The 27,521-nt window shown below is 38.3% G+C and overlaps 2 protein-coding genes across 2 annotated transcripts in view; both read left to right on the forward strand.

Annotated features, from left to right (window-relative positions):
* On the forward strand, window positions 1–26,924 carry LOC127521077 (A disintegrin and metalloproteinase with thrombospondin motifs 5-like). Its single transcript, XM_051909954.1, has 8 exons — window positions 1–1,433; window positions 13,567–13,699; window positions 13,780–13,947; window positions 14,420–14,703; window positions 17,334–17,517; window positions 19,001–19,176; window positions 20,861–21,036; window positions 22,370–26,924. Exons 1-8 carry the CDS (start codon window positions 462–464, stop codon window positions 23,010–23,012), a joined length of 2,736 nt encoding a protein of 911 aa, XP_051765914.1. The 5' UTR covers window positions 1–461; the 3' UTR covers window positions 23,013–26,924.
* LOC127521108 (amyloid-beta A4 protein-like) overlaps window positions 1–27,521 on the forward strand; it is a 337,319-nt gene that overhangs the window by 258,631 nt on the left and 51,167 nt on the right. The window lies entirely within an intron of this gene.

Raw genomic sequence — 27,521 nt, forward strand, 5'->3', positions numbered from 1 at the left:
CAAGTCACATTTCAACATGTTTCCCTATGTTTGTGAGGACATTTTCAAACATTTGGCTTCTAACAAGAGATGAACCTGTAAACTGAACACACAGAGAGAGAGAGAGAGAGAGAGAGAGAGAGTTGGGAAAGAATGAGAGGAGGAGGTCTGGAGTGGAGAGTGAGCGCAAAGGGGCAGGACTCTCTCTCTTTCTCTCTCTCTCTCTCTATTTCTTTCTCTCTCTCTCTCTCTCTCTGGTGCTTTTAAGAGGAAACTTTGTGTTTTGTTCTTCAAGTTCACTTTAGTTCTCGCTGCACTCTCGTGGTGTTTTCTTTGCCTTCGTGTATTTATTTCACTGACTCGTGAGATGCGCACCGGGACTAATGGATCAGTCCGCCTCTGTTTGCTGGAATTCTTCATCTTAAAGCTGGATTTCGGATTGTAATGTTTCCAAAAGTTTTCATGAACTACATGGAATAATAATGTGGCAGATTGTTTTGTTGTGCTGCGCTCTGGACGGTTCCTTTGCGTTCAGCGCGTTCCGTCCACCTGCGAACGCGTCTCTCCTCACACCTGCCCAGCGGAGCGACGGCGTCGTGCGGACTGTGGATCGGATTTATCACGGGGGAGGAAAAGCCGGGTACCTTCTGTACATGGACGAGCAGCGCTTTCTTCTGGATATGGAGCGGGACGAGTCGGTACTGTCTCATCACTTTGGTTCGAACGCGAACGCGCCGCCAATGCGCCGGGAATGCGTTTACCGCGGCACCGTCAATTCAAACGCGGAGTCTCTTGCGGTTTTCAATCTGTGCGGCGGTGGACTTGATGGGTTTTTCGCGGTTGATCACGCCCGGTACACAATCACACCGCTCATCCGGGCGAAGGGCCACGAGAATGACGTGCACATCGTCGAGGACGCCGACGCGACGCGTGCTCTCCACTATTACACCCGGGAACGCTTCAGTTTCGAAGAGATGCCCGCGCGACACAGCTGCGGCACGCGTGACCGAAAAACTCGCAGGGATAAAAAGCGGAGCGCACGGGGGAAGCGGAAACGCGATGAGGACGCGCGCGGACGCAGATGGTGGACAAAGTTTGCGAAGCCCGACGCTTCGCTGACGCGACGCAGGAGGTCCGTGTCTCGCGCGCGGCACGTGGAGCTGCTGCTGGTCGCGGATGCGTCCATGACGAAGAAATACGGGAAGGACCTGCATCATTACCTGTTGACGCTCGCGTCCATCGCGTCCAAACTCTACGGTCACGCCAGCATCGAGAACCCCATCCGCCTGTCGGTGGTTAAAGTGGCGATTCTGTCCGAGAACGAGAAGGGGATCGATGTGTCCAAAAACGCCGCCGCGACGCTCAAGAGCTTCTGTAAGTGGCAGAATCAGCAGAATCCGCTGGATGACGATCATCAGCATCACCATGACGCGGCGATCCTCTTCACCAGGCAGGTAAAAACTGAAACATTCGCGTCGCGCGCTTGACTGACGGTCACGCGCAACGAACTTTGTGAACTACATTGTGTCTCCTGTGAGAGAGTGAGTGAGTGTGGAAGCCCATTTCTGCCGCATAAGAATAAGAATTATGTTTTAGTAAATCATAATTATTACATAAAAAATGATGATATATAAAGTCATAATTGTGTCATATGACTTCAAATGATTATATATGACGAAATTTTGAGATAAAAGATGAAATGATGACATACTAAATCATAATTAAGAGATTAAAAAGTCGAAATTATGACATAAAAGTAGAAATTATGACATACTAAGACATAATATAACATATTAGGTCATAAGTCATAGTTTTGACTTTTTGTCATAACTGACATAATAATTCTACATTAGGAGATAAACCTGAAATTATTACATACTAGTCATAAATAAGAGATTAAAAAGTAGATAAGACATAAAAGTAGAAATTATGACATACTAAGTCATAATTATGACATACTAAATCATGATTAAGTCATAATTATCAAATTTTTATGTCATAACTATGACAAAAAAGTCTAATTATGAGATAAACATGAAATTATTACATACTAAGTCATAAGAGATTTGAAAAGTAGAAGTTATGACAAAAGTAGACATTATGACATACTAAGTCATAATTATGACATAATCAAGACATACTAAGTCATAATTGACATACTAATTCATAATTATGACATAAAAGGTCAAAATTATGATGTATAATATAATTATGACACTATCATATGACATAAAAGGTCAAAATTATGACATAATAAGTCATAATTTTGACTTTGTGTCATAACTATGACATAAAAAGTCTAAATTATGAGATAAACATGAAATTATTGCATACTAAATCACAATTAGGAGATTAAAAAGTAGAAATGATGACATACTTAGTCATAATTATGATATATTAAGCCATAATTAAGGCATACTAAGACATAATTAAGACATACTAAGTCATAATTGACATACTAATTCATAATTATGACATAAAAGGTCAAAATTATGATGTATAATATAATTATGACACTATCATATGACATAAAAAGTCTAAATTATGAGATAAACATGAAATTATTGCATACTAAGTCATAATTAGGAGATTAAAAAGTAGAAATTATGACATACTAAGTCATAATTCTGATATATTAAGCCATAATTAAGACATACTAAGTCATAATTGACATACTAAGTCATAATTATGACATAAAAAGTCAAAATTATGACGTATAATATAATTATGACTGTCATATGACATAAAAGGTCAAAATGATGACATACTAAGTCATAATTAAGTCATAATTTTGACTTTTTGTCATAACTATGACATAAAAAGTCTAATTTATGAGATAAACATTAAATTATTACATACTAAGTCATAATTATTACATTAAAAGTAGGGAAAATGGTCTTCCATACTGATGAACACACGTGCGCACAGGTATGAAACACTACTATGGCTCACCATGTTTTATTTGTTACCATCAGTGTACCATGATTATTTTCACTGTGGTACAATGGTGGAATACTCTGGTACTTTTGAATATACTATGGTAATAACATGGTGCTCCAAGGTAAGTTTTGTTTTGACCAGCGGTTCTTGACCTTTTTGACCTGTAATGCCCCCCATTGTCCAACACTATATTGACAGATATTTGGTTTAGATGTATAACATGATGATGCTACGCATACAGTGCCATATAAATACCATGATATATTTCAAAGAACCATAGTATCACCTGATACCCTCAAACCCACAGCAGTGTGTGTGTGTGACCAGGTCAGCTGGATCCGATCATGTGGGAACGTCAGTCTCTCTCTTCCCGCTTCACAGTGAACTGTAAAATTATTTCCTCTGTTGCTGTTTTTCTAGGCAGGCGTCTTCGGCGTCCCCTGACTAGTGTGTGTCGTTATGCAGTGTGTGATTCCTTGTGCACATTCCTTACGCGGGATGCTGCAGATTTGAGTGCCATGAACCACAGCAGAGAGCTGTGAGGAAAATCAACACATCTCCCATCTGAAAGCCCTTCCCAGGCTGAGACCACACTCATTTAGCCCGAACGATCCCACAGTAAAGCGCAGATCTCCGTGCCTCGCTCCACCACCTCGCTTGTGGTTTGGAGCTTGTCGTGTTTCCAGACGAGGCTTGTGGTGCATGTAAGTCATGCAAGGTCTTGTTCACCGGAGCACTTAAACTGCAGAAAATCCCCTGCTCTATTAGGAAACCTGTCGTGCTTTTTCAGAATGTATCTCGAATATCTTATTTAGATTATAAAACTGTTAACATTAGTTCATGCATTTGGTATCGTTAACTGAAATTAAAGCCATTTAAAACATTTTTGGTACTTTAAATAAAATAAGTAATGCATGTTATTTTATACAACTTGAAATGTTAAAAATATATTCAAGTATGTATAAATTACCATAACCTTGACTAATGAATGAGGGAAGCTTGTTTCCGCCACCAAAATAAAAATAAAAAAGGTAATTGCGACTTTTTATCTCACAATTTGACTTTTTTCTCAATCGCGAGTTGTAAAGTCAGAATTGCATGATATAGTCAGACTTTTCTTCTCGCAATTGTTTTTTATCACACAATTCTGACTTTATATCTCGCAATTCTGACTTTATAACTCGCAATTCTGACTTTATATCACATAATTCTGACTTTATATCACGTAATTCTGACTTTATAACTTGCAATTCTGACTTTATATCAACCAATTCTGACTTTATAACTCGCACTTCTAACTTTATATCTCGCAATTCTCACTTTATATCACGTAATTCTGACTTTATATCTCGCAATTCTGACTTTATATCACGTAATTCTGACTTTATAACTCGCAATTCTGACTTTATATCACACAATTCTGACTTTTTGTATCTCACAATTCTAAACTCACAATTGTGAGATAAAAAGTCACAATTACCTTTTTTATTTTTTATTTCATGGCGGAAACAAACTTCCATACTGTAAGTATTGATATTGATACCTAATGCATTAACTAAAGTTAACAAATTGAAGCTTATTCTAAAGTGTTGCCAACAAATCTTGCATTGACTAGTTTTAACTATTTAAAGTCGTCATGAAAGGGAAGTTGCGCTCGTCTTTTCGTCTCTATTGTGTCATATATCTGAGTGAAACACTTCTGGGACAAGAACAAATGTAGGGCGGGGCTTGATTTTGTCCGTGGGTAATTGATTGGATGGTTGTGATTTGCTATTGGTGGATTTCATGTGAGTGACAGGTTGCCCCGCCCTCATCATCAGAGAAGAGAAGAGATGCTGTAAGAGGGAGGAGAAGATATTCTGATTTAAGTTTACGAGCAAAATGAATTTAAAACAAAAATGATGTACACCAATAAAAACTGCAATAAACCATAAAAAATCATTCCTTTCAGCAGTAAAATTCCGATTGCCTTCCCAAGTGCCCTCGGTTGGCATCTCAGTAAGTGGCGCTGACGTCGTTTCCCTCTCACAAGAGCCGCCACTGCGAATCCCACAGAGACGCAGCTTCTCTTGGCAGCGGCACACGGACGGCTGGTGCCAGCGGCGTCTTTCCTCTGGCGGTGTGGAGTCTGACACACCTGCTGGCGTAGAGTGTGTGTGTTTAAGAGTGTGTGGTTGTGAAGTACACCATGTCAACAAGCCCTGTTGGGCAGCAGAAGCCCACAGACACCCACTGAGAGCGCTGGAGCCGCGGCCAAGCCGGAGCACAAAGGCTATGAAATAACTGAAGCATCATTTCCTCTCACAGTTTCCCAAAGCCTCCTCTGCCTCACCCCTAGGACTGATTTGATAGATTTATTGAGAGAGATACTCATCCAAAAACAAGAATCTGTCATCATTTACTCACCCTCATTTTGTTCAAAAAACTGAAAAACTACAAACATGGCGGATGTGCAACATAAATGTCATGTGTGGGACACCGTATGAGGAACATTAAAACGAAGAAAGTCAAATGGGGTGAGTAAATGCTGACAGAATGTTCAATTTGGTTTTTTTAAGACACTTAATAAGAGCACACATGTTAACGTGTCTTTTAAGCCAAACTATTTGAACTCTGGCCTATAATTGTGTGTTCCTCATCCGCCCCTGAAGCACAATGACGCTGAAAGCCTTTCAGTCAAATACTTTATAGATTTATCAACGCTACCAGGATGTCTAGGGACATGAATGAAACCTCCAATACACGTGATCTGCGTCACACTGGCAGAACGCTAGAGCTCGACGACTACTCCGTTTTTCTAGTCATCTAGAACAACAGTGGACTAGTTGAAAGTATAGTATAAATAGCATCTAACAACCATTTACACTCAATGCAAAGAAAATACATCTTTTATAAGGTCAGAGAAATGAAGACGGTTTATAAACATTAAACATTTGCTCTAGAACAGTGCCGGTCTCGTTTCAGCCCCAGAATGCACTCATGCGCGTGGATGCGTCCGTGCAGCTCGATGCAAAGCACAGAACAAGGGCCACATTGAGAGCTCATCAGCTTTTGGGTGAATGTGTGATTATGAGTGGTCACATCAGACGGACGGACGCATGACTGCGCTGATGCTGCGGGACACAATGCCGCATGTGTCTGTTCATGCAGATTTGTGTGTGTTACGTCACAGTAGTGATTTTCAGATGAGAGCAGGTGCGTCGCATGAGTAGATATGATGTCTTAGATTCTCATGTGTTCAGATATACATAGAGCAATGTCCAAAGTTTGGAGTCAGTACGATTTTTTAATGTTTCTGAAAAAAGTCTCTTCTGCTCACCAAGGCTGCATTTATTTGATCAAAAATACAGTAAAAAAATTAAATATTTTTGCAATTTAAAATAACTGTTTTCTATGTGAATATATAGTAAAATGTAATTTATATCCAGTGATCAAAGCTGAATTTTCAGCATCATTACTCCAGTCTTCAGTGTCACATGATCCTTCAGAAATCATTCTAATATGCTGATTTGCTGCTCAGGAACAATTTACTTAAAAAGTCGCAATTATTTTTTTTTTTATCTTGCAATTCTGACTTTATAACTCGCAGTTGCGACTTTTTATCTTGCAATTCTGACTTTAAAACTCGCAGTTATGACTTTATCTCGTGATTCTGACTTTATAACTCGCAATTGCGACTTTTTGTCTCGCATTTCTGACTTTATAACTTGCAGTTCTGACTATAACTCGCAGTTGCAACTTTATCTCATGATTCTGACTTTATAACTCGCAATTGCAACTTTTTGTCTCGCATTTCTGACTTTATAACTCACAATTGCGACTTTTTCTCACAATTCTGACTTTATAACTCGCAATTCTGACTTTATAACTCGCAGTTGCGACATTATCCCGTGATTTTGACTTTATATCGCAGTTGCAACTTTTCATCTCGCAATTCTGACTTTCTAACTTGCAATTGTGACTTTATCTCGTGATTCTGACTTTCTAACTCGCAATTCTGAATTTATAACTCACAGTTGCGACCTTATCCCGTGATTCTGACTTTATATCTCAATTGCGACTTTTTATCTCGCAATTCTGACTTTATAACCTGCAGTTGTGACTTTATAACTCGCAGTTGCGACTTTATTTCGTGATTCCGACTTTATAACTCGCAGTTGCGACTTTTTATCTTGCAATTCTGACTTTAAAACTCGCAGTTATGACTTTATCTTGTGATTCTGACTTTATAACTCGCAATTGCAACTTTTTGTCTCGCATTTCTGACTTTATAACTCGCAATTGCGACTTTATCTCGTGATTTTGACTTTATAACTCGCAATTGCAACTTTTTGTCTTGCATTTCTGACTTTATAACTCGCAATTGCGACTTTTTGTCTTGCATTTCTGACTTTATAACTCGCAATTGCGACTTTTTATCTCGTAATTCTGACTTTATAACTCGCAATTCTGAATTTATAACTTGCAGTTGCGACCTTATCCCGTGATTCTGACTTTATATCTCAATTGCAACTTTTTATCTCGCAATTCTGACTTTATAACTCGCAATTGCGATTTTATATCACGCAATTCTGACTTTATCAAAAAAAGTCAGAATTGTGAGATAAAAAGTCGCCATTATCTTTTTATTTTTTATTCAGTGGCGGAAACAAGCTTCCATACTTCCATAAAAATTAAGGAGTTTAGTTGTATCTTGAGTTCATCATTATTTACATAAAAGTTCATTTTTAATAGCTACTAAGGCTGATAAATTTTCTCAGTTCACCGGGCCATTTGAGCCTGTATCTACTGTACACATACACTATGTACTGTACACACAGAGGGTGTATGTATGCGTACAGACAGAGTAAATACTGTACTGTTTGTTCAGGAGTCTGAGAGAGAGTTCACGTGTGGTTTTGTATGTGATTTCATAGGACAAATGTTTGTGCGTGTTGTCCTTCTTTCTGTGCATCAACACACGTGTGTCTCTAAAGCCTCCTGCAGTGATTTCTAGAATATATTAACGTTGTTTTGTAACATTTATCCGCCTCCTGTCTGCTAGTGGTGGCGCACTGGGGCATTTCACACGTCCGGCATTTCAGCCGCTATACGTTGACAGTTCACTGAAAACCTCTGAGATGTTCTGGATCCATCCGTCTGCACTCCACGCTGTCTGAAATCCTCACCATCTGTGCCAGCGTTGGGTAGCAACAGTCTGGGATTGGATCCGGCTTCTCCGGGGGAACTCAGTGGGATGAGGAATTTGTTTTTGACACAAAGAAGAGCCAGAGTTGATATGGATTATATATGGAATATTATTTTGTTGGTTTGACAAAGCCAACATAATGAAATCCTATTGAAGCTTATTATTAGTGGTGCTTGCAAAGCGAAGCATCCCTATTATAAACTCACATGCTTGATACTCGTCTTGCACTTGTTTGCTAGCATTATGCTAATTAATGCTAGCAGTGTGTTAATACATGCTAGCAACATGTTAAAAAATGCCAGCAGCACATTAAATCATGCTAGCAACATGCTAATTAATGCAAGCAATGTGCTAAAAATTGTAGCAGCATGCTAAATCATGCTAGCAACATGCTAATTAATGCAAGCAATGTGCTAAAAATTGTAGCAGCATGCTAAATCATGCTAACAATATGCTAATTTATGTTAATTAATGCTAACAATGTGCTAAAAAATGCTAGCAGCATGCTTAATCATGTTAGCAAAGTGTTAATTCACATTAAAACATGATAACAACATGCTTAGTCGTGCTAGCAGCATGCTAAAACAAGTTGATTCATGCTAGCAACATGTAAAAAAATGGCAGCAGCACATTAAATAATGCTAGCAACATGCTAATTAATGCAAGCAACGTGCTAAAACTTGTAACAACATGCTAAATCATGCAAGCAATGTGCTAATTCTTGTTAGCAACATGCTAGGAAGCTTATAAAACTTTCAAACATTCAGTAAAAGGCTTTGTCTCAATGAACTTTCTAGTTTTAGTTAATGTTTTTATTTTTTATTTTTTTCCAAGTAACAGAAATGTTATGTTTTTAGTTAACTATAATAACCCTGGTTAGACCGTTAAAGTAGTGATATGAATAATTTTCATCTTAAGACGCCTAATTTTGTAGATCCAAATAGGCCAGATGCGATGTGACCGAATCTCTTCACTCAGATCAGTGCTGATGCTCCACTCATAACCATGAAGACCACAGAGGGACGTCTGCAAACAGACCCCAGATCAGTCAAACAGAGGCCATGGGCTCAGGCCTGCAACGCCCTATAAATCAGAACCAGGTGACAGAAACTCGCAGTGCTACAGAATCAAATATCCAGAGTCGTCTCCACCTCCCCGCATGTCTTCCTGTCTGTCTGCTGTCGACATGTTTGCTCAGAACGCTTGCCAAGCACCAGAGCCGTCAGGATATAAACATTCCATGTGCGTTTGCGTGCAAGTTGGATCTTCCGAACTGACCTGGGAGTGTCCGGCACCTTGCATCTTGATCATTTCTTAGCTTTTTGTTTTCCAGCTAATGCATCTAAACAGTTTAAACTGACTAAATGATAGAAGAAATTCTGCATGCGTCACCAGAGAGAAGTCTGTCATTTCACTGGAGGATCCACTTATGACTTTTTGACTTTTGACATTGAGGTCATGAAACATGTGAAACGTGCATGGATGAATTATTCACTAAAAAATATGTATTTGGAAAATAGATAGGGTGAATTTACATTTAATGCCAACTTTAAAGCATAAATCTAACAAAATTGAGTGAGTTTTATGTTTAATCTCTTATTTCTGTGATGTTTACATGCAACTCTCTGTTTGAGCCATTTTTCCTTAATAATTCCCTCATTTTCCGGCTCTTCCTTTGGCCGACATAGTTCCCTGATTCCCTTAGGCAGGAATTCCTCTGTCCATATCAAGTTGCTCTCTCTCCGCCTCTTTCGTTTTTCTGTGAATACTCAGAGAACAGAGGAGTAACTTTCTCATAATCATTTCTATACACTTGGTTTGTGACTGACAGGTGTGCAGTATATGAACATGAGCTGTGTTCACCTGATTACACATTACACATGCGCTCCGCTGAGGTCATGAGCTAAACTTCTCTCTGAACCCATTTACACACACACAGACACTCACGCAGCGTGTTGCTTTTATAAATGCAAGTGGTTCGCCGTGTGAAGAGCTGCTTTTTCTCTCATGTGGCTCGGAGAACAGAGTCCAGGCTGTTTTCATCCACTCGGACTAAACGAGTAAACACACCGAATGCCTGTGAGAAATCGACCTGTCTAAGTGCATTTGAGAACATTTGCATGTCTCTCTGTGAGGATTGTTAGTCAATCACATCTGACAATAAACATGAAAACGTGTTCAGGACATACAGTGAAGGTCTGCTTTGAAACTGTTGCATTAAACGCTAAAGTAGTTAAACTAGTCATAGAAAACATTTTCAGACAGATTCAGTCTGATTGATGGCTTTACGTCTCTTCATTGGTCCAACTGGAAATGTCATGTTTCCAAATCCCAGGTTGATACAGTCAGCACCAGTGATGTTGTTATTAACTAAAACTATTAGAAACTGTTCAGGTAAGAAACACTACAGAAATTAAATAAAGTAATTAAATGTAAAAAACACTGTGTAACCCCTCCTGTTCGAAGACTCGAACCCGGGTCCGCCGGCATGGGAGTCGGGCGGTCTAACAAGGAGGCTAAAGACCACAGTCTCTACCGTCAGTCGCTAGAGCGCCTCTTGAGATCAGGGGAGTGAGGTTTACATGCAAAGCTCTTACTGGCCTACGTCTGTTACACTCACCCCCCTAAACCTCACTCCCATCCAGGTCACGGCACCAATGTAACCCCTCCTGTTCGAACTGCACACTCTAAGCGGGACTCGAACCCAGGTTCACCGGCTTGGGAGTCAGGCGCTCTAATAAGGAGGCTAAAGACTTGATCTCTAGTGTCAGACGCTAGAGCGCCTCTTGACATCAGGGGAGTGAGGTTTACACGCACAGCTCTTACCGGCCTATGTCCATTACACTCAGCCCCCTAAACCTCACTCCCATCCGGGTCAAGGCACCAATGTAACCCCTCCTGTTCGAACCGCACACTCTAAGCAGGATTCGAACCCAGGTCCTCCGGCATGGGAGTCGGGTGCCCTAACAAGGAGGTTAAAGACCGCAGTCTCTAGAGCGCCTCTTGAGATCAGGGGAGTGAGGTTTACATGCACAGCTCTTACTGGCCTACGTCCGTTACAACTGGATAGTCTTCATTGTAAAAGTTAAATACAGATTAATGCTTACAATTAAAGTTACAAAAGCAGCGAGTGATTTTCTCTTTGTCTTTTGTTCTTTGATTAACATGATCGATGGCAGCAGGTTTATTAGGCTGCTGTCACTTTAAGAGCTTATGCTTATTCGGTTACACAACATGTGCTGTCTTTCTCAACTATTTACATTCCCAAACTGACTGTGTTTACCTGAATACTCACCAAGACGGGCATTTTGACATCATTTTGAGTGAATTTGACGATTTAAGCACAGTACACCATGAAAAAGAACTGAATTTGGTACTGGCAAGCTGTTTGAGAGGTGGCTTTATGTGCGTGCCACTTATATACATCAATGGTTTGCACACCGTGAGTGTGAAACCTGAGGGAATGAATAAAATTATGTGCAATACAAGCACTATTCAACCAGAGCGAATGAGACGAGCGGGTGACAGAAGGCGGGTGTGTGTTAAATTGGAAATTCACTGTTTGAGAGAAGAGAGATCGAAAACGCGGAGCCAGTATCGGTGTATCGATATGCAGAAAAGGAGTATCAGAACCGTTTCCGATATTTTAGTATCTATACATATCGAAATATCAATATTTTTGCCAACACTAGCACATGGTGCGTAAAAGTTGCAAACGCTCTGCTGATTCCATGGCTGAAGATACTTCATACTTCCACTGGCGTTAATATCAGCACAAAACCTGTGCAGCGGGAGCTTCGTGGAGTGGGTTTCCATGGCCGAGGAGCTGCATGCAAGCCTTACATCTCCAAGTACAATGGCATGCGGCACTGGACTCTGGATCAGTGGAAATGTGTTCTGTAGAGTGACCAATCACGTCTGATTGGCGGGGATGTCAGGAGAACGTTTCCTGCCTGACTGCAACTGGAAAGTTTGATGGAGGAGGGATAATGGTATGGGCTGTTTGTCAGGGGTTGGGATAGGCCCCTTGCTTTCAGTAAAGGGAAATCTTAATGCATCAGCATACCAAGACCATTTGGACAATGCTATGCTTCCAACTTTGTGGGAAGGCCCTTTTTTATCCCAGCATTACTGTGCACCAGTGCTCAAAGCAGGGTCCAAAGTTTGCAAAGTTTGGTGTGGAAGAACTTGACTGGCCTGCACAGAGCCCTGACCTCAACCCCATCTGACACCTTTGGGATGAACTGGAAAGTGGGGAGCAAAGGCTGGCCCGTGTGGTCCGATCCAACAGATGAGCTACTGTAGCTCAAATTGCTCAAGAAGTTAATGCTGGTTCTGATAGAAAGGTGTCAGAATACACAGTGCATCAGTTTGTTGCGTATGGGGCTGCATAGACGCAAACCAGTCAGGGTGCCCATGCTGACCCCTGTGCACCGCCAAAAGAGCCAACAGTGGGCATGTGAGCATCAGAACTGGACCACGGAGCAATGGAAGAAGGTGGCCTGGATGGCCGGGTGCGTGTGTGTCGCTTACCTGGGGAACACTTGGCACCAGGATGCACTATGGGAAGAAGGCAAGCCGGCGGAGGCAGTGTGACGCTTTGGGCAATGTTCTGCTGGGAAACCTTGAGTCCTGCCATCCATGTGGATGTTACTTTGACACGTACCACCTACCTAAGCATTGTTGCAGATCATGTACACCCTTTCGTGGAAACGGTATTCCCTGGTGGCCTCTTTCAGCAGGATAATGCACCCCGCCACAAAGCAAAAATGGTTCAGGAATGGTTTGAGGAGCACAACAACCAGTTTGAGGTGTTGACTTGGCCTCCAAATTCCCCAGATCTCAATCCATCCGAGCATCTGTGGGATGTGCTGAACAATCAAGTCCGATCCATGGAGGCCCCACCTCGCAACTTACAGGATTTAAAGGATCTGCTGCTAACATCTTGGTGTCAGATACCACAGCACACCTTCAGGGGTCTAGAGGAGTCCATGCCTCGACGGGTCAGGACTGTTTTGGAAACAAAATGGGGACCAACACAATATTAGGAAGGTGGTCATAATGTTATGTCTGATCGGTGTATAAATGTATACTGTAAAATTGTTTCTTTTTTTTATTGTTTCTTGTTATGTGTACTGTATTGACTCTATTGTGTATTGTATCTTACTGAATTGTGTATTATTGTGTATTGTTTATTCTAATTCGTTCTTACTGGTTATTGTCCTTATTGTGTATTCTCTTATATTTATTGTCTTGTATTTTATTGTTCCTTATGTCCTTCTACCCCGTCTTTTTTTAGGGGAATGGACAAAATAAGAATTTCATTATGTTAAGTACAGATGACAATAAAGATCTTGAAATGGTGTGGATGCATCATCACACACACACACACACACACACACACTCACACAGTCTGAGAGTTTGAACTGGTATTGATGATTGAGTGTGTGTGTTTTCAGGATCTGTGCGGTCATCACTCGTGTGACACTCTCGGCATGGCTGACGTAGGCACCGTATGTTCTCCAGAGAGGAGCTGTGCCATCATTGAGGACGACGGCCTTCATGCAGCATTCACCGTGGCACATGAGATCGGTACAGACACGCACACACACGAACAATCCACGTGCATGCACAAACACCTCGATGACATCATTTCCTGTGTGTGTGCGCAGGGCACCTGCTGGGTCTGTCCCACGATGACTCGAAGTTCTGCGAGGAGCGCTTCGGCTCCACTGAGGACAAGCGACTGATGTCGTCCATCCTGACCTCCATCGACGCGTCCAAACCCTGGAGCCGCTGCACATCCGCCACCATCACGGACTTCTTCGACGACGGCAATGGTGAGAAACGACTATGACGGAATTTAATGTTGCTTTTCTCAAAAATTATGTTTGTAATTTTAGCACTTCAAAATTTTAAATATTTAATGGTTATAAAGCCAATTATTTCAATTTGAAAATCTGCAGACTTATATTATTGCTATTATTGATTTCTGAAGTATCATGTGGAGTAATGATGCTGAAAATCCAGCTTTGATCACAGGAATAAATTAAAATGTAAAATATATTCACATAGAAAACAGCTGTTTTAAATTGGAAAAATATTTCAAAATTTTTACTGTATTTTTGGTCAAATAAATGCAGCCTTTGTGAGTAGGAGAGATTTCTTTCAAAAACAGTTACAATTGATTTCACACTTTTATATTGTAGATATATAATGAAAATCACCATTTTGCCCTGTGTTGGATGTGCACACAGCTCTATCTCTTCTCCACAAACATCTTCACATCTTCCTCTTGTTGTGTGTCTGTAGCCGAGTGTTTGTTGGACGTCCCTCGTCTGCCTCTTCTGGGTCCCGAGGAGCTTCCCGGTCAGAGTTATGACGCCGTGCAGCAGTGCCGTCTAGCCTTTGGCCCCGAGTACACCATGTGTCCCGGGATGGACGTGTGCGCCCGCCTGTGGTGTGCCGTCATTAGGAAGGGCCAGATGGTGTGTCTGACCAAAAAACTGCCCGCTGTTGAAGGAACGCCGTGTGGGAAGGGAAGAATCTGTCTGCAGGGGAAATGTGTGGACAAGACCCGAAAAAGACACTACTCGGTAAGACGAGAGCTCTGAGGTGATGTTGTGAAATTAAAAATGACTTGTTTGCCACCCTAAACAACCACAGAGCAATCTGTCTGTCTGAGAGACTTAAAACCTTCAAGCTTTAAACATTATTTCAAACTTAAAACTGCTTCAAATTTCAAGCTTTTAAAACTATTTCAAACCTAAAGATTTTAAAACTTTCAAACTTAAAACCTTTAAACCTAAAGATTTTAAAACTATTTCAAACTTAAAACCTTTGAACTTCAACCTTTAAAAGCTATTTCAAACACCAAGATTTTAAAACTATTTCAAACTTGAAACTGCTTAAAATTTCAAGCTTTTAAAACTATTTCAAACTTAAAAACTTAAAAATTTAAAGCTTTAAAAACTATTTCAAACTTAAAACCTTAAAAATTTAAAGCTTTAAAGGCTATTTCAACCTTAAAACCTTTGAATTTCAAGCTTTTAAAACTATTTTAACCTTAAAACTGCTTCAAACTTCAAGCTTTTAAAACTATTTCAAACTTATAACCTTCGAACTTCAAGCTTTAAAAGCTATTTCAAACTTTAAGATTTTAAAACTTTCAAACTTAAAACTGCTTCAAATGTCAAGCTTTTAAAACTGTTTCGAACTTAAAACCTTCAAACCGCAAGCTTTTAAAACTAATTCAAACTTAAAACTGCTTTAAACTTCAAGCTTTTAAAACTAATTCAAACTTAAAACTGCTTTAAACTTCAAGCTTTTAAAACTAATTCAAACTTAAAACTGCTTTAAACTTCAAGTTTTTTAAACTATTTCAAACTTAAAACCTTAAAAACTTAAAGCTTTAAAAGCTTTTTTAAACTATTAATTATCATGAACTAACAATGAAAAATACTTCTCAAGCATTTATTAATCTTATTTAATGTTACTTTGATCATTTACTAATACATTATTGAAATAAAACTTGTTGTCAACTACTAATCCTAACCCTAACCTAACAGTCTACTAATACTCTAATGAGTTACTTGACATGTGGTTGTAAATGAACAAGAGTTAGTTGACATGTAGTTACAAAGTTACTTATAGTTAGTAGATTGTCTAAAGCGTAACCCAAGCTGATTGACTTGCTTCTACTGCTCTTCATCCTGTTGTGTCTTTAAACAACTTGATCTCATTGCTTTGTGTGTTTTAACCACACCCGTGTTGTTAACCCATCTGGTTCCCAGTGTTTCTCTGAGCTTTACATGCTTGATCTCTCTCACCGGTGTCTCGTTCACATAATAAACATCAGATCTCTGCTTTAGATGAGTTCTGCGGTCTCTGTACTTCAGTGAGGAATTCCGGCTTTAAACGTCTCTCAAACACTCCTGCGGTTCTTCAGACACATCGATCGATCTCTCTCTCATGCTGCTTTCTCTCTCGCTTCATCATATTGATTCCTCTTCTGCTCGTTCTGTTTATCAGATGCTTACCTTCAGAAGAGCTTCAAACTACTGAGAAGTTGTGCTTTTGATGCTTGTGTACCATTAGCATTTAAAAGAAGTTTTCGAAAGAAGTCTCTTCTGCTCAGCAGGGCTGCATTTATTTGATCAAACATAGAGTAAAAAAAAAAGTGAAATATTTTTACAATTTAAAACAGCTGTTTTCTATGTGAATAAATTTTAAATTTTAATTTATTCCTGTTATTCAAAGCTGAATTTTCAGCATCATTACTCCAGTCTTCAGTGTCATATGCGTAACAGTTGTGCTGCTTCATATTTTGTTGAAACCATCATACATTTTATTTTTCACAATCCTTTGATGAATAGAATGTTCAAAAAGAACAGCATTTATTTGAAACAGAATATTTTGTAACATTATAAATGTCACTTTTGATCAATTTAATGCATCCCTGCTGAATAAAAAAATTAATTTAATTCACTCAGACGTTGTTAGCCCTTCCTGACCCGGGCGTCTCTCTTAACTCTGTTATCCTCGTGTCAGGCTGTTCTGAGTTAACTAGATTAGTATCAAACACATTTAACTGGCAGGAATTTCCCATCCTCTCTCCTGGCCGGCTAGTCCAGGTATTTTTATCCGTGTCTCAGAGTCATTAGGTGTTTTAGAGACTCATTTTAGTCCCGATGAAGAATGTTCCCCTTGTGTGAGCGAGTCTCTTCATGCGTGTTTGTTTGTCGCATGGAACGAGGAGGAAATGCGGTTCTGGTGTCTCTTTTCCACACCCTTCCTCTCGCTGAATGTCCAGTGTTCAGGTCTCTTGCTCATTTCAGGCTTGTTTATTGCAGGTCGGTGAATGGATGTGCTCAACCTTCTACATACAACTCTTGCTTCTTTCCTATTTTTGCCCATTCATGTCACTGAATTCTTCAGATTTTACACAAGATGTTAAAGAAACATTAAGAGAATGTTACTTTTGAAAGTTCTCTGAACATTCCAAAACAGTAACATAGTAACATTTAAAAAATGTTAAACAAATGTCCAACTAAAATGTTTCAGAATGTTCCATAAATGATGTATAAACAATGTTTTTTGCTAACATTTTGAAAACATTATTAAAGACCAGACAACTTTGAATGAACATTCTATTAATGTCACTGGAAGAATGTTTGAATGAGTTTGTGTTGTATGGATGTCTGATTATCTCCCATCGTTCTCTCAGACGTCTAACCACGGCAGCTGGAGCTCCTGGGGTCCATGGGGTTCGTGTTCCCGTACCTGCGGCGGCGGCGTCCAGTTTGCTCATCGTCTCTGCAACAACCCCCCTCCCCGAAACAACGGACGCTACTGCACCGGAAAGAGAGCCGTCTACAGGTCCTGTAACATCACGCCATGCCCTACAGCCAGTGAGTGTCCTCACACACACACACACACACACACACACACACACACACACACACACACACAAATCATGCATGATCACGTGAAAAATGCAACAAATTCTAAGGCAGCATCATGTAGATCCCTTATAGATACAACAATCATAGAATGGATGGAAATGAGCTTTATTCAATATGACAGAGTCAAGAAAAATTATAATAAATAGGTTGACGCGGTTTTTAATCAGCATCGAGATTTTAGGTTAAAATGTATATGAATGTTTAATGCAAAGTGTATTTTAGATGCTGTAAATCATCATTGTATCTGTTTAGCATTTTTGTTTTGACTTGCACATTTTAATAGTTCTGTAGTCTGACATGATTTTTTTTAAAGATATGATTTATACCTCAAACTCTGTATTAATGACAGTTATTGCACTTTAATAAAATTAATGTAATAGTTAAAACAATAATAGTAATGATAAAAAAGCTTAATAATAAGAATAATAATATATTGATATAATAATTAAAATAATTAAAAATGTGTATTTTTTTTATTAAAATTATAATTTAACAATAATAATAATTAAATAAAATATTCCAAATACTCTTTCAATTAATTTGAGCTCATGAAATTACATATATAATAATATTAATGACAGTCATGGCACTTTGATAAAGATAAACTTAATATATAAAAATAATAATATATTTAACAATACCGTTTTTATTGTTAATAAGAAACTATTAAAATTTTGTTCATTTAGAAAATTAAAATAAATGAAAATAATTAATTAAAAATTTAAAACTAAATTAAAAAAATCCATATATTCTTTCAGTTAAACTGATTATATATTATTATATATATTATTACATATATAATAATAATGACAGTCATGGCACTTTAATAAGATAAATTTTATTAAAAAAAAAAATAGTTATGAAAACAAAAAACTTATTATTAATAATAAAAATAATAATTTAATAATATCATTGTTGTCATTCTTGATCATAATTAAACTATTAAACATTAGTTAATTTAAAAAATAAAATTAATTTTAAAAATATATAAAATGTTGTATAATAAAAGACGATTTTCCATACATTTTTTAGATTAATTTCATGTCATTACAACTACATATATAACCATTATAAAAGAATTCCCTGCTGGAAATAAATGTTTAAACCGGCCGAAGCTGGTTTAAGCTGGTCTCCCAGCCTGTGTTTCCAAAGTCTGTTAGTGGTCTGTTGGAGTTTTTGCCACTTTTCAGCTGGTCAGACTGGGAGACATTTTGCATTTGCATTAAAAAAAATGAGAGACGCAAAGCAGTGGAATGAAAAAAAAAAGCTGAACTTCATTTAACTTGTCATGCATGAGATGCACAATGCAATGCAAACACGTGTTGTGTGCGAAAGGTTCAGCTTCAGTTGGAAGCTTTAGATAGTGAAAGTCTGAAACAGAGCCGTGTGTGTTTTCACAACATATCCCTTCACATGTTGTCTGTGTTAGGTAAGAGCTTCAGACAGGAGCAGTGTGAGGTGCGGAACGGCCCTCAGACGGATCCTAAAGGAGTGAAGACCTTCGTGGAATGGGTGCCGAAGTTTGCCGGCGTTCTTCCCAAAGACATGTGCAAGCTCACCTGCAGGGCCAAAGGGACGGGATACTATGTAGTGTTCGCACAGAGGGTGAGTAAGTCTCCAGAAGTGCTTTATATCAGATAACTCAGATACTGAACATATTGAATGATTTCTATCACTTTTGGGACATGACATTTCCTATTGTATCTATTGGCGTTCTTATTATTCTTCTTCTTCCGCTCTGGAGTCTATGGCAGTCTATAGAACCGTACATTAAAAAGTTGTGAAATTTGGCACACTGATAGAGGGTAGTCTGAACTGTCAGCATAGAAAATTTGGCGTCTCTACCTCAAACCCTCTAGCGCCACCAACTGTCCAAAGTTGCACTTATGTTTATGCTAATAACTTTTGAACTGTAAGTGCTAGAAACAAAATTCTGCCATTTTGAAAACAACTCCTAGGCCAGTAGGATTTTCATTTTCATGAAAATTGAACCAGATCATTTTCAGATCATGCCAAAAAAAAAGAGATATGGAATTCAAGTCGATTTGTCAAACCGTTTTCGCGCAAATGAATTTTACATAGTGCTTGCGAAAAGAGACACAAGGCTGTATCTCCTCAACGCTTTATCGTATTCAGACCAAACTTGGTCCATGTCATCACAAGCATGACCTGAGGTTACATGCAGCATTTTGGCGCAGCGCCACCAACTGGTCTGGAGATAAGAAACTTCTGAACTGTTTGTCCAAAAATCATAAAAGTGGTCTCATTAGATTCGGGGCATCATGCCAAGCTGAATGAGATCCGATGTTCCCGTATTGGGACGTCGGCCATTTTGAATTTTGTCACAAAATGCTGTATTTTTACGAACGCATGAACGTATCATTACAAAACTTGGTATGGGTCATCGGCACAATGCCCTGAAGGAGCCTGAGAAGTTTCGGACCAGCGCCCCCTAGTGGTGAAAAAATATTTACATGCTTAAAACTTTGGATGCGGTTGACTTATTTTCACAGGAGTCATCTCCTTAGATTCCTGAATCCTTGGCAAGTTCAACATGCTAGGTTTCGCCTTATGGTTAGTGCAATGTTGTGATGTAGCATTTAAACAACATTCGCAAATATCTTTGAAAATGTTAGTCCGATTAAGACGAAACCACCATAGGAAAATCTTAAAAATAGGTCGTTGACTAAACGCTAATGGCCAAATGTCAAAATTTTGATAGTATGTGGCAAAAAATGCAATCAAAGTCAGGTGTGGGTATTTTTTTATGTGTTCATACATATAAATGTCTATATCTCCTAAACGAAATTAGATATTTTCACCAAATTTGACATGCTTATATATTGGGGCACTCTGAGGACACACAAAAAAGTGCAGTTTTTAAATGTTTTTTCTTGATTATTCGAACATGCCATTTTATCATTCTTCAAACATTATGGGAACGTTACTTTTAAATGTTCTAAAAATGTTCTGAAAAAAGTAGTAACATTTAAAAAATGTTAGACGAATGTCAAACTAAAACGGTTCCTTGAACGATGTATAAATAATGTTTTTGTACTAACATAATTAAAGACCAGATAACTTTGAACGAATGCTCTATTAACGTTACTGGAAAAACGTTGAGAGAACCTTGCAGAATGTTCGCTGTTACCATAATATCATGTCCAATATTACCATAGTACTTTTGGTACTTTTAGTTGTTAGTAATAAATATATCAAACCTTGAGTATGTGAAAAAGACTTGTGACATTTCATAGATGAACACAATGTTGGTGTTGTTTTCCGGCAGGTGGTTGATGGGACGGAGTGCCGGCCGTACAGCAGTTCAGTGTGTGTGAAAGGGAAGTGCGTTCGCACTGGCTGCGATGGGATCATCGGCTCTAAACTTCAGTACGACAAGTGTGGCATTTGCGGTGGCGACGGAAACAGCTGCATCAAAGTGGCTGGAAATTTCACCAAGAAGAGGTTAGAAAACACACATTTACTAATGAGGATATTACACTTCTATTGCTTTATATTGTCCCCAAAATATGCCCAAGTAGACACAAACACACAGATGCTCATCTAGATCTATTCTACTCTCTCACATCTGGAAATCTGACGCTCTCTGATTCTCTTTCACAGCTTGAGACATATAAAATTGGATGCTTAATGTGATTTACAGAAGTAGGAAATGTTCCTTTGTTTTCCCTGGGAGAACATTCCTATCAGCATAAAAGAAAAGAAAAATCACAAATCATACCTCAATACAGCTCAATTTTTTCTTCTACATAGAAATGAAATTAAATGGAGAGCAAATGAAGTCTTTTGCTGCTTCTTAGATGTTCCTCCTGAGAAAAAGACGCCAGTAATGTCACGTTTTCTCTCTAGAGTTTCAGATTTCAAACTGTGCTCAGAATCACACTCAGAATCCTCAGTATGAACTCAAACATTTCTCATATAAAAGCCCTAGACTCTTACTGAACAATGACTAGTGACTCATTTGGGTCTGTTTTGAATTCTCCTGAGGAATTTGAGGAGGAACAGATTTGATACCTTAATGAAACACTGAGATTTAAAAGTGTTACAGAAACACAACAACATAGACAAAGACAGACACCAAATCAAGACAAATTTGTTTTTAAAAATAATGAGGAAAAAGTAATTTCATAACTCTTACCTTCAAACCAGATGGCAGTAATTGATTGATTGACTGATTGATTGATTGATTGATTGATTGACTGATTGATTGATTAGTTGATTGATTGATTGATTGATTGATTGATTGAGTTGGTTGATTGATTGATTGATTAGTTGATTGATTGATTGATTGATTGATTGATTGATTGATTGATTGATCGATTGATTGATTGATTGATTGATTGATTGATTGATTGATTGAGTTGGTTGGTTGGTTGGTTGGTTGGTTGATTTATTGATTGATTTGGTTGGTTGATTGATTGATCCTATTTGTTTGAATTATGCAAAATGCTAAACATTTGTGTTTATTATTAAACGTCATGTTGCAAATGATTCAAATGATTTTCTTAGATTTTTTTATTTTTATTTTTTTACTTTTCCACTACAACATTCTTAAATCAAGATACATTTACTGGAGAAGCAAAAAAGATGTATGTATTAAAGTATGAAAAATGTATCAAAATTAATTGAGTTTACATTTAAAAAAAAAAAACTGTCTGAAGTCATTTTGCTTCTCCATTAAATGTATCTTGATTGAAGAATGTTTAGATATTTGTACTGGAAAACAAAATACAAAATAGGACAAAAACACATGTTGACATCCCTGTCCTTTCTCCAGTAAGGGCTACACTGATGTGGTGAAGGTCCCCGAGGGTTCGACACACCTTAAGGTCCGGCAGTACAAAGCAAAGGGCCAGTCGCGCTACACGGCGTACCTCGCCCTGCGGCGGCCCGGAGGAGAATACCTGCTGAACGGGAAGTTCATGATCTCCACGTCCGAGACCATCGTCCCCCTCAAAGGCTCGGTTCTCAACTACACCGGCTGGAGTCAGCGGGACGAGGCCCTTCACAGCATGGGCCCCGGGGCCCTTCAGGAGAGCCTGCTGGTGCAGATTCTGGCCACGGACTCCAAGAAACCACTAGACATCCGCTACAGCTTCTTCATGCCCCGCAAAACACCGCTTCCACCTCGGACATCTGCCGCAGCTTCGGGCACCGCCGCGGCTTTGTCATCGGCGGAGTTGGTGACGTTTACAACTGAGGTTCCTCCTCCGACAACGACTGAGCCTCCTCTTCCGACGACGACACCCGTGGGGCCACGCTGGGTGACGGGATCGTGGATGACGTGCTCCAGAACTTGCGATACGGGTTGGCAAAGTCGCACAGTTCAGTGCAAAGACCCTCAAGGGAAGCTGGCCAAGAGTTGCCCGCTCAGCACCCGGCCGCCGGCCTTCAAACACTGCCTGATTAAAAAGTGCTGAGGACGTAGAGCACGTAGACTGAACCCTCGTGGACATGCAGTTGCATTTGTATAAGTGCTCGAAACACAATCACTGTGGATTCTGCACATTTTATGACTTGGACAAGGAGCTTTGGCTTTAGCCTTGAATGTGGCAACGTGTGACCACACCCCCTTGACAAAGCCACACCCTCTGGTCCATATGACACGCCCCTTGAGTTCACACTGGCAGTCATTTAAATGTTACTGTAGTGTTTGATGGGTAACACTTTACAATAAGGTCCATTAGTTAACTTTAGATAATGCATTAACTAACAATAAGCAAGACATTTGGGTAGCACTTTATGTTACAGTGTCCTTGTTACACGTTACATGTAGTTACTAAAAATTACATGCAACTAACCCTAAACCATACTTAATCCTAACCCTAACCCCATAGTAAGTACATGTAGTTAATTAATATTACTCAGTACTTAAATGTATAATTACACTGTAACAAGGACACCTTAAAACAAAGTGTAACCTACATTTGTTACAGTATTTAACGTCTGTTAATAAAAATACAACTGTTCATTGTTAGTTCATGTCAGACACAGCTTTTGATTTTATGATTAACATTAAGCTTTAGAAGTATTTTTCATTTATGGTGACTAATGTTTACAAATGGAACCTTTTTGTACATTGTTACCGTTTGATGTTACAATCAGTTCTGGTAACACTTTATTTTAAGGTGACTTAGTTAAACGTTACATGAACTTACTATATTAACAACTGTAAAATATGCATAATTACAAGCAACTATCCCTAACCTTAACCCTAGAGTAAGTACATGTAGTTAATTAATATTACTCAGACCTTATTTGTGTACTGTAACAACGTCACCTTAAAATAGTGTAACTGCCATTCCAAATCGACCGTAGAGCTGCACGATTAATCGCGTTTTAAACACGATTTCTGCTACTTTTTATTAATTAAGCATAATTTTCTGCAATATTATAAATCCAAACATGAATCTTGTGGTTGCTGAATAAATCTGCAACCTCTGTGTGACAATACAAAGTCTTTTTGTTGTTGTTTTAATAGTAAAATGTAAACGTAATTTGGAATTATAGGAATTAATGTTAGGAATTTCACTGGTTTGCTTTTGAGAGAAGCTTTTTTAAGGTTCTACCAGTTTTCATAATGTAAAATAGACCCTGCAAATATATATATATATAGATACATATATTCTGATTAAATTTCGCAAATGAAAACAATCATGATTGAAGTCTCGATTATGATTTTCGAACAAAATAGTGGTGATTCTCAGATTATCGTGCAGCCCTGCTCAACTGCGATATGCAGCTGTATCAGTCTGCGCTCTCACTGGTAGTCACTGCATTACATCACAGCTCATTTGCATGAAGCTAAACTGAGTTAAACTTGGTTTGCTTTCACTGAACTTTCACTGAAAATGACCGCCCAAAGTAATTTTTGCAAATCGCTGTCAGTGTGAACATCTCATTAAGGGTCTAGAATACCCTAGGGTCAGGAATAGAACGGTCAATCTCATAAGGGTTTTCAATGAAGTCTATGACTGATGGTTTGTTCCTGAGCTGATTTTCAGGGTTTTTGAGCTGATGTTGAACACATTGCTCCATGTTTATGTCCGTTTGAGTCTTAAACTCCCCCAATGAACTGGTCTTCACTTCTTTGTTATGGAAAAATGAAATAGGGCTCTGTGATTTAAATGTGTGTGTGTCATTTTCTCTGTTCAGGGCTCGAGGTGCTCTGGAACGACACTGTGTGCCCTCGATACTCGCAATAACGCCAGCCGATCGCGCTGTTTACATGTTTGTGTGGTTTAGAGGAATGTTCTGGTTCAAAATAAGTTAGTAACACTTTACAATAAGGCCTTATTTGTTAACATTAATTAACTAAAATACAGTTGTGCTTTGTGTATATCACAGTTCATTAACAAATGCAATTTTTAATTTTAAAAAATATATTAGTAAAAGTTGAAATTTAACACTAGCTATGTTTCCATCTACCTATTTTTATGCGCATTTTGGGATATCACATAAAAAATGAACAATGAATTCTAAAAATGCACATTAAAAATAGAAAAAAGTGGACCATGGATCACATCACAGCATCTCAAATGTTGGTTTGGTGGTTCTGAAACGTCTGAGTCAAAGTCTGTCATCAGAATGATTTGGTTTAAAAGTCTTTTTTCTTGGGAATATCCCGGACGAGCCCCCAGCTGTCATTTATGATGGAGGAAAAAAGAGCCCGATTGCAGCAACTTACATTTTTATTACTGATATTTTGCACCAGTTTCCCAATGTTTTATGCGATATTCCAATATTGTGCACAAGTTAAATTCGCAACTTTGGATGGAAACATAGCTATTAACCACACTCTTAAAGATAAAGGTACTTGTCATTCTTTGGTTCCATGGAGAAACTTTAACATCCATGGAACCCTTCCGTCGCACAAAATAGTGGGAAAAGGTTCTTTAGATTATCAAATGTTCTTCACACTAAGAAAAGATGTTCTTTTAAGAACTTAAAACCTTGAAACTTAAGGGTGTTTAAACTACTTCAAACTTTCTGGTCTGGCTTTCTCAAGCCAACTTCAAAGTTTGTTTAGGAACTTTACTCATCTAGTTATTCATTGTTAGCTCATGTTAACTAACTAAATGTAACCTTATTGTAAAGTGTTACCACAGCATCTGTGACACGATTATCATAGAAAATAATTAGTTAACACTTTAAATGGACGTCTATGGGGCAGGACATTTACACAGGGTTAATGCAGAAAAAACCTTATATACTGATTGCTATGTACAGAAATGTGTTATTTGAACCATAATGGGCCGTTTTTTTGTTTGTTTGTTTTTCATTCCACCTCACTGCTTTTCCATTGTTTTCCATGTGCTTCTTCTTGCGTTTTTAAATGTAAAATCACTTTTTTGAGTGAATGGCCCCTAATGCTTCTGGCTGATGAACTTTTAAACAGGAGTTTAATTATATAAGTTTGCACAGATGAGGTGAAATGTTTAACATGCTTCATGTTTAAGTCTTGTGGCGATGTGTTTGTATTTTAACATGTATTCTGACATAATGTCTTGCCCCATTGACTTCCATTGTATGTGTGTTACTGTAAACCCAACATTTGAAGCTGACCAGAACATTGCTTTAAATCCGTTTACACCTCAGTTCAACCTTCATTTCTCAGACCGTGAGACACTGAACCTGAATTAACAATGTGTTTCCATGCTTCAGTCTTATTTACATATGCAAACGCTCATGCAAATGAACAGCACTTGTCAGATATGTGATTCATATGGTGTTATTATGACCAGCAGAAAGTCAACATGAAATCAACAGTGACTTTATTTTGAACGATGCATCTGTGACGTTATTCTAAATTGTCATAATAATATTCCAGAATAATTTTACACGCTTTTTCTCAGTGAATACCCTGGAAATGCATCACATTACAGAAGTGCAAATGCACATCAGTGTTCACTTTAAACCTGCTGAAGTTGTTATTCAGTGTGTTTTCAAGATTTCATCTCTCTTCTCCATGTATGCAGTACTGTTTTACCGTCTCAATGGGAAATGGCCGTTTCACTGAAAATACACAGCACTGATTTTTATAATTTATTGTTTGTACAACTGGTATGTGAAAAAAAGAAAACACATGATGAATTTATTTATTGTTATGGTCATTTTGTCTCATAAATACTATTTAACTAGAAATATGAGTGAGCAGAATAGTTCATTTTGAAGAAAATTGTTTTTTAGCCATCTTCATGAATATATGTGTATATAAAACAAAGCGCTATATTTAAAAGTTTGCATTTTATTGATTCATTTGTTACCAATGTCCTTTCACTGTTTGTTTAGTTCACCAAAAAATAAAAATTCTGTCATTTACTCACCCTTAATTTTTTCTAAACCTGTAGTTTCTTTGTTCTGTTAAACACAAAAGAAGATATTTTGGTAACCAAACAGTTTCTGGTCCCCATATTTTCTATATTATGGAAGTCAATGGAGGCCAGCAATTGTTTGGTTACCAATTTTTCTTTTGAGAGTGAGTAAATGATGATTTTTGGGTGAACTATCTCTTTAACATCTCTAACTAGTTTCTGAAATGGAACCAATAAATGTTTTTTAAGTCCGTTAAAGTAAATGAGAGTGGAGGGTAACATTTCTACCCTGAAACCTTCATTAAACATAACACTAACCTCAACACAATGCTTCAGTAAGTATGTTTTCATCTTAAATGAGCATTCTTGCTTTGAGAGCAACTTTAATCCTACAAACTAAACTAGAAGACTGCAAGAACTGATTTTAATTCCGATTTAATTAAGTGCAAGAAGGAGGGGCAAGTTGTCACACTTTTTACTCCAGTGAATATTTCTCAGAGAGGGTTTATAGGTGTAATTTCTGGATTTATACCAATTGCAAAAACACTAATGAACATTTCCACTGTTGTTTCCCAGTTCATTTATCACACGCTGACCCAATGGGGTAAGTTGTCA

Source organism: Ctenopharyngodon idella, chromosome 1 (genome assembly GCF_019924925.1).
Source record: "Ctenopharyngodon idella isolate HZGC_01 chromosome 1, HZGC01, whole genome shotgun sequence".
NCBI classification, from domain to species: domain Eukaryota; kingdom Metazoa; phylum Chordata; class Actinopteri; order Cypriniformes; family Xenocyprididae; genus Ctenopharyngodon; species Ctenopharyngodon idella.